Genomic DNA, 8,119 nt, shown 5'->3' with positions numbered 1-8,119 from the left:
CCGGGGGAGAGGCACTCGGGGGGCTCCCCAAATCCGCTCCCAGGTGGCGTCATCCAGGTTGGTGCGGCTTTGGGGGGGAGGGGGCAAAAAAAGCCAATTTTTGTTTGCTTCCCCTGCAGAAGCAGCATGCTTAACGGCTTTGCCAGAAAAGAGAAGACTGGCAGCACATGCATTGCTTACTATGTGTCTTAGGGCGGAAAAAAAACTGTAAAGGCGGCAGGTTGCATCTTGGAGTTCGAAAGATTTGCTAAAAATACCGGGAGGTTTTTTTCTTCTTAAAATAAGGGAACAGTATGTTACCGTGGGATATTCTTCTAGCTTTTGCCACAATCTGTTTTACTGCTGCCTATGAAAAAGCTGCCATCGGAGGTGTGCACCTGTCGCTCACTTGTTGTTTTGCTGAAGCAACTAATTGTGAAAGTACATAAAGCCACTGAAATTGTGCATTAATTAAGTGATGAAGCAGGGCTCTGAGCTCCGCTGGAATAGCAGATATAATACTGGATCCCTAGGGTACCGTTTAAAGAGCAGCTAAGCGTTTGTGCCTTGTATCTTCAGGGTGCCGGTAGTTCCTCTAACGGTGTCGGTATGTTTTCACAGCGATGGGATGCCAGAGGTTCTGTCGGTATCGAGTGTCTCAGTTGCATCAGTCCCATATTTGCAGTGCAGTCATTCACACGTGTGAGGTGTGACTTCTGCAGCATTGACTTCAGACTTTGTAAATACCAGCCTGACAAGTGAGGCCACCGGTACCTTGGATTCTGGTCAGGTGTGGAACAGCCTTTTCAGCTTTCATAATATCATTTCAGTTGTCTCTTTTAGCAGTCTGGCCAAGAAAATAATAAATTATTTATCTAAATTTAAGTTGACCTTTGCGATTAATTTAACAGAGACTCAGATTCATGCCCAATTCCACTAATCGGGCTAAGTGTAGCAGTAAACATGCAAGAAGATTAAAAACAACCATTAAAAAATTTCCCAACTCTTCTGTTTGACTGGGATACTTTGCTGCTGCTGTGGCCCTAGCTGAGCGGACGTTGCTGAAGTGTGGGCACGCTCAGGAGCACACTAAAATTGTACTGTCAAAGCCATCTCCTTCAGGTGCTTGGGGAAGGAGAAGGATTTTTCTTGTGTCCCATGGACTGATGATTAGAAAGCTCTTCTGGCTTTAGTACCAGTTGCATTATGCTGTTTGCTTTTTGGCAGCTTGGCTGTTGGCCGTTTGTGGTGTTGCAGTGATTAGTTTTTGGGGTTTTCTTCTTTTCAATAGGGAGGTTGTATGCAAGTCCATTCACTACGTGTTGAATGAAGTGTCCCTGTGAACCTAGTAATCAAGTGAGAGCTTGCTCAGAGCAGGTCGGTACCTAGTATCCAAACTATTCCTTCTGACAGAATCTGTAATGTGCCTATTTCTCTCTCAGAGAAAAGATGAGTTATCCTTTCCATCACGCTGCACTTGAGAAACTAAGTGGACCGGTGGGAGAGAGTAGAGACCTGAGAGCGGCTGAATCCTAGAATAAATGGTCTTCGTGGAAAAATTACAGGAACTGGAGCTCTTCATAATAAAGAGAAAATCGAAAGGAGGTTGCTGCAAAGAGGAAGCAGAAAAACAAAAAAATCTGTGTTGGGTAGGAGAAGTAGTAACGGGCTTACAGTATGAGAAGAGGGTTAGGTGCTGGGAATCTTTTTACTGACAGTAAGAGTAGTGAAATGCTGAATTATTTCCTGGGAAAGCTGTTCAATCCTCATTATTGGAGGCGGTTAGGACATGTTAGGCTGGCATCAATCAGTCATGGCTGCTGAAGAATTGATCTTGCTCTGTGATAGGACTGGACTGTATAAGCTTCCCGAGTCGATAGATGATATGAGAGAATAGGTAGGAAGAGTCTGTGTAATATATGTGTAATTAATATAGTGATTATATTAGTTATGTCTGTGCAGCGTTGTTTTTAGTACAATAAATTCTACTCTTTTACTTCTCAGGATGGCTGGTTTCTAGCAGAGGTGATAAATGGGCTTTCTTGAAATAGGGTGGAAATGCTACATGGTCTTATGGATGAGTTCTTTCAAAAGGGATATAAAATATGCTGGAAGAGCCTCGACCGATTGTCCAGACTACTGTGAGAGGACAGTACTTTAAAACAAACAAACCAACCAACCCCTCCAGATGGGTAAAAGGTAAAGAAGGAGGTTGCGATAACATCAAACGGTAGAAAGGGCAAGGAGGTCCAAACTCTTGACTAAATATTTGGTTTATGAAAGTTCAGATGGGAATATGGTAATATTGGGAGGTGTAGGGCTTGAATGAAGCATTCAACAGCTTTCTTAAGAGTTTTGAAAGCTGAGATGGTTGGGAAAGGTCCGCGGGCTCAGCGTATCAGTGTGGGATTATGGAGGACGCAGCGAGTCTTCATGTTCTGTCCTAGCTGAACAGTATCACAGGGTGTGAGAGGTCTTGGGAGGAGGATGCAGAAAATTTGAATGAGGAATTAATTTATTGATCTCAGAATAGGAAGAAGCAGGCAGGAGGAAGTGTTTACTGATACTTGTGAATTTCCTCTCTGAAAGAGATGTTGTGCCTCGCAGGATGACTGTGAAGGGCAAGGAGAGAGTCAGTTGGCATAACCATGTGGAAAGTGTGGCTGGAGCGTCCATAGTGTTGGAAGAACATGGCAGAGCTGAATAAATGGACTTATAGCAGCAATATCTGAGGCTGCATCTGTTTCCACTCTCCCAGTCTCGCTTAAGCATACATGAGTGGAAGAAGCCTTGTAGAGGAGGAGAGAGTCAGCAAGCACCTTTGCAGTAGAGAAACTGCAGAAGTAGGCTGGAGGGGTTGTAATGTCAGGGGGAGTGGGTGGATGGCTACAGCTTTGGAGATGAGTACAGCTGAATAGTTCGTAGAGCGAAACATCAATAGTATTGGTGTTTGTTTTAAATTGGTGCAGTAAGCGCTTCCTCATTAGGAGGGAGCTATGGAGATTTGATGCATTGCTGGGAGGTTGCATGTGAAGACGGGAGGTGAGAGAGGCAGGTTTTTTAATCGGGCCAAGGTAACTTCTGCTGGTGGAAAGAACAGAAATGGCAAAAGTTGGTATCGGCAAGCAAGATGAGGTGGAATAAAAGTATTGTATGTGGTTTCTTCTTTTATACACCAGCTACATGAAAGAAGCGGCAAAGGATGGAGAAGCAGCAAGAGTGGCGGGGAGGAGGCCGCCTGGTGCTGGTCAGCAAAGGGTTGGGCTGTTACAAGGTGTGCTGTGGGGTATGAAGTGCACAGTCCTGTGCATGGACTTTTTAAGCAGTGGGAGTGGAACCAGGATGGAGCCAAGTGCTTGGTGGGCGATTAGGTGGCATTTCTTAGTTTAGTGGTGTTTGCTAGGTTATAAACTGGTGGGAAGCATAGCAGCCATAAATCATGACACTACCTACTAATTAAGGCCCTTGTCCTCCAAGGGCCTTAATACTGTTTCTGGTGCTTAATACAAAAATTGCTGCTATTTTCCTGTTAGACAGCTTGCGCTCAGAGGAGTGTGGAGAGAGAATTACAGTGAATGTTCCTTGGAGGAAACTTCCTTATGAAGAAAGGGGCTTCCCTTCCTTGACTCCTACTTGTTCTGGGTGCTGTGGGTGTTGAGGGTAAGCTGCCAATGGCGAGAGCTCCACACCGCTGAGATGCAGTGGGGCTGGGAAGCAGTCCTTTGTGAAAAAGGTTCACAAAGAAGTAAGCTATAAAAGTTTCTCAAATATGCAGTGGTGGACAAAGGACTTAAATAAAATGCTCTGCCTTTGCATGTTGAATGCCTAATCTTCGTGGCTTTTTTCCTACAAAGATTAGAGTCTCTTGTTATTGTGTTTCTTAGTGCATGTGGCCAGTGGTTGAGTAATGTTGGATTGGTATGTAATCAGCTGGTTCAGATCTGGAAAAAGTACCTGTAGAAAATCAAGGGCTCTGCTGTATGTGGAGTTCCTATGGTAGTTAATCCTGGCAATTCTGGGTGGATCAGGAATAATGACTCCTAGTGGCAACTTCTAAGCCTAAAAAGGAAAAACTGAATCTAATTGAACTGCAGCCAAATTTCAAGTAGGTATCGGGCAACCTGCGGGTTTTTATCTCAGCTCCAGATGAGGACCAGAATTACTTGTGTCGATCAGTCCTCCAAGCAGGGTAGGATTTTGGTGCAGGTAGCCCTGTATTAAGGATGCAGTACAGAGCATATCCCGCAAAGATGAGAGGACTCTGTGCCAAGGAAAGGTGTCCTGGGATGTGAGAAGCCTTGGGAGGAAGATGCAATGGACGTGGTGCTGAAGCTGTCCTTTACTTGGCATAGATACAATGTGTATTCAGTGATAGTTTGTTTGGGTGTTCCCCCCCTCCCCCCCATGCTATGGCTGAAACTGTTGCAGCATCAACTTCCAGAGAAGTGGTAGTAGAAGAAGAACAGAAGTAATAGTGTGGTAATAATTTCCCTGGTGGGCCCCTGCAACGAGCTCAAGCCCTTGCTGTCACAAGCAACAGTTTATTGCCCTACTGTTGCCCATCTCTTGAAACAAATTTATTTACGAGGTGAATCTTGGGGCTCACAAAACTCACATAGCAGCAGTGACTGGCTGCAAGGATGGTGAGACTTGGAAGAGTATTTTGGTGTGGTGTCTGTATTTTTGCTGAGGATGGAAACTGGCAGGCTGCTTTAATTAACTGAACTTCTGTTTTCCTGACCTTGCATACTGCTGATTGTAATTTTCAAGTGAATGGTTAAAAAGCTGAAGAACTGGTGGCTGTCCAGTGGTTTGAAGGGCCATAAAACAATTATTCTCACCAGATCTTTGGCTGCACTTGTTGCCTATGCTGACCTTAAATGTTTCCCATGCTGGGACATCCATAGGAGCAGTGACATGCATACTGCAGACCAGGAAGAGATGCGTCTGGTGTCACTTTGGAAGTCAAGATGGGATGTGGCTTGCATGGCAATATAAATAAATACCAAGCCAGCAGAACATTTATAATGTCAAGGAAGCCATAGGAAGTGTTGACTTGACCATAAAGATGGGTCTCTCCACCAAACCTCCCTTTTCTTCTGCTTCTTCCCTCGCCTCCTTCCCACACGCACACACTTGCTGTCCCGCTGACTCCTCGCTCGCCTCACCCTGGCAGAGGGTGTCGAAAACGTAACGATTTCTTGTAGTTGTCGTTGCCACTTGCCCGCTCCAGTGCTGCCTAAATTGATTAAAATGCAAGGTGAAGCAAGGTCTGCTGCCTCATACTGGATTTACTGCCAGAGAGGAGGCTATGGCTCAATGTTATTCTGAAAGGTTCAGAAGGAAAGAAAACTTTCAATGTTTTTACTTCAAATGAGGAGGGAATCTGCCCTTAGCTAATTATAGAGCAATGGAATACCAGTACTAAGTTCAGAATTTTGTGCTTTTTATCCTTTTTTGTTAGATTGTGTTGGGATTTTTTTTTTGCATGAACAAAAATTTAGAGGGGGATGACCAGAAAGTATTTTTTTGGTGTATGAAAGCGGCTGAAACATTCTCTTGATCATACTCATTCTTACAGAGCAAAACAGGTCTTGAAGGGAGGCTGAATTAAAAAAAAAAAATGGGCATTTGATAGCTTTTGATGTGCCTGTTCATTCAGTGAATAGGAAAAAGCTTTACTTGGTAGTGTCCAGAGAACACCCTCCCAGGGCTCTTTTTGTGTGAAAGAGGAGCGCTGTACAGAAAGGAGTAGATGTTGAGGGTTTTTGACAATTACTTGATGATACTACTTTTTTTTTATTTATAACTCAGCCTGTGGGAATAATCAGGACTTTGTATGTAGGGTTGGTGATGGGAAAGGAATTTAGAGTCATGGTAAAATTGATCCAATCATTAATACAAAAATTTCCCTATGGGCAGTGCTGCACAGCTGCCCTCAGGCAGGATGGGTCTAGCTCTCCTTACCAGAGTCAAGCCTGAAAAAGAAAACAAAAATTTAAAATATTTTGTTATTGTTCATTTGCTAAAGCTGTTTTTAGTCTAAGTCTTAAAGTTGAAACTTTATGTGCGATTAGGTCCCACCCAGTCTTGGTGAAATGTAAGTTTTATGATTTCATTTCAGATTTGTCTGAGTTACTTGTTTGCCATTCTATAAAATAACATACAGATGACACAAATCTGTAATGTAAATTATTCTCCCATTTGTTGGTCCATGGAAATGTAGAAATGGTTTTAGATTTTGGGTGGCTTTATTTTTTTTTATTTCCTTATTTATTGTAGTGTCAGCTGGTGGTCACTCTTCCTGAGATCCCAACTGCTGCTTTCTGCTCCCATGGCCTCTGGTAGCCCTGTGTGGGATGAGGAACTGTCCTTGACAAATTTTGCTGGATGAAACTGTGTGCTTTCTGCTCGCTGTGGAGGAACACTTCTAATCCCTGAAGTGCTCTCTGGGTGAGAGACCACCTGTGATATTGCTGATGTGATTTTCATCATATTTCGGTACTTGCTTTTTGAGGGCAAACTAGACCTATCTGGCTTTAAGGACTTTTTTGTCCTTGAGTATTTAATGATGAAAAGAAAATTACTTGTCCCTTTTCTATTAAAGTTTTGGCAAGGGGGTTTCTTCCTGTTATTAAGGTCTCAATTGGTCATCAAAATGAGATGTCATTTTAATGAAGATGAAAATATGCAGCGCTTGAATGTGATGTGGAATTATTTTCCAGTAGGGTAAGCCTATGGGGTATTGCTTATGTCTCATGTAAAATACGAAGCATGTCCGCTATCTTTTTCTGCATTCTTGGCAGCTCTTAAGGAATTGAGAAATGTAGAACAACTTGCATAAGCAGGAGAGGAAACAAACACGGCAAACAAGCTTGTTTGCGAGCTTGTTGCGACTCGCGTTTGTTGGCTCCTCCAGGAGGAAGGGACTGCCGTGCAACAAGAAAACTGTCAAATCTCTGAAACTGTGTGTTGGAATAACTAAAACTTGAATTTCATTTGGATAGATAACTTAGGAAGAATCTACTGGGGGGTGATGACCATAAAATACCCTCTGGGTGATTGTCAGTCTTGTATTCTGTCCTGCAGCCTGCTGGGAATAAAATAATTCACTCTGAGGTCATAGCCTAAGAAGTTTTATAGGGTTTAAGAAAAGCTTTGTGGAACACATTACTGTTTTGAGAGGATTTTGGAATAGTGCTATGGTAACAATTTTGCTTGTTTACATCACCCAGGTCCCAAGACGTGTATGCAGCTTGCTGCTCCTTCCGTTATCTGAAGCTTATGCAGACTTAAAGTGGTGTGAGTTTGTAGAAATGGGGTGAGGGGGAATGGTTGCCAGATAAGTGGTAAGCCTTGGCTTTGCAATGTACCTCAGAGCAGGATCTATTCCTCTGTATGTGTGCAGGAGCTGGGGACAACTGAGCACTGTCACATGGGTACTGCACAGAGCTTCTCACTGCAGAGCATCTGAGTATGGAGTTAGGTGAGGTCACCTTTGCTAGCGGATTTAACTTTAGTTAGTTGACATACACAAGTTGGAAGGAGGAATGCAAAATAACTGGATTTCTTGCATCAATGTGCATGCAATTTCAGGTGGGGAAGCTCACCGAGCAGTTCATGAGTGAAGTGACTGTAGAGTCGGCTGGCAAACAGCATCCTTTCCTTCCAGATTGCGAGGGGAGTTTCCAGCTCATCCTCCAATTTTCTAGGTCAGCTGCTGGAAAAGAGTCTAAAGTTGCTCCATGTTTTCTTCGTTCTGTGTCACCGTATTACCTTGAAAAGTGCTGAGCTAAGCAAAGCTTTTCTTGTTTTATTTTGTTATGAAGGAGGTCATGTTTCCTTAAGCTGCGTAGTGAGTTTATTTGGATGAGCTCATGTCAATTATTACTGTATCTTGGAGCTGCTAAGGAAAAATATGTTCCCTAAATGTAGTAATGGAGGTGGCTTGTTTCTACATTTGAGACTTGTATGTTTTGGAAATGGCTAGAAGAGCAACTTTAAGAACCGTTCAGTTAGAACCCAACATACGGTCCTTGTAAATTCATGGTTTTGTCAATGGTTTGTAAAAGGTGTAGCTTCTGATGAGCAGGAGGTACTCCCTTGACCTATGGGCTTGCTCACTGTCAGCTGAAGGGTG

At 43.3% G+C, this 8,119-nt stretch overlaps 1 protein-coding gene across 1 annotated transcript in view; it reads left to right on the top strand.

Annotated features, from left to right (window-relative positions):
- Positions 1-3: 3 nt before the first annotated feature.
- MCU (mitochondrial calcium uniporter) overlaps positions 4-8,119 on the top strand; it is a gene marked incomplete at its 5' end in the record, with an annotated part of 97,076 nt that continues 88,960 nt past the window's right edge. Inside the window, one exon of the mRNA XM_009325970.1 lies at positions 4-57. Coding sequence (XP_009324245.1) covers positions 4-57 — 54 coding nt within the window. The remainder of the gene's footprint in view (positions 58-8,119) is intronic.

Source organism: Pygoscelis adeliae, unplaced genomic scaffold, assembly GCF_000699105.1.
Source record: "Pygoscelis adeliae isolate BGI_AS28 unplaced genomic scaffold, ASM69910v1 Scaffold4, whole genome shotgun sequence".
Taxonomy (NCBI): Eukaryota; Metazoa; Chordata; class Aves; order Sphenisciformes; family Spheniscidae; genus Pygoscelis; species Pygoscelis adeliae.
Note: the sequence above shows the minus strand (reverse complement) of the source record. Positions and strands in the feature narration are given on the sequence as shown.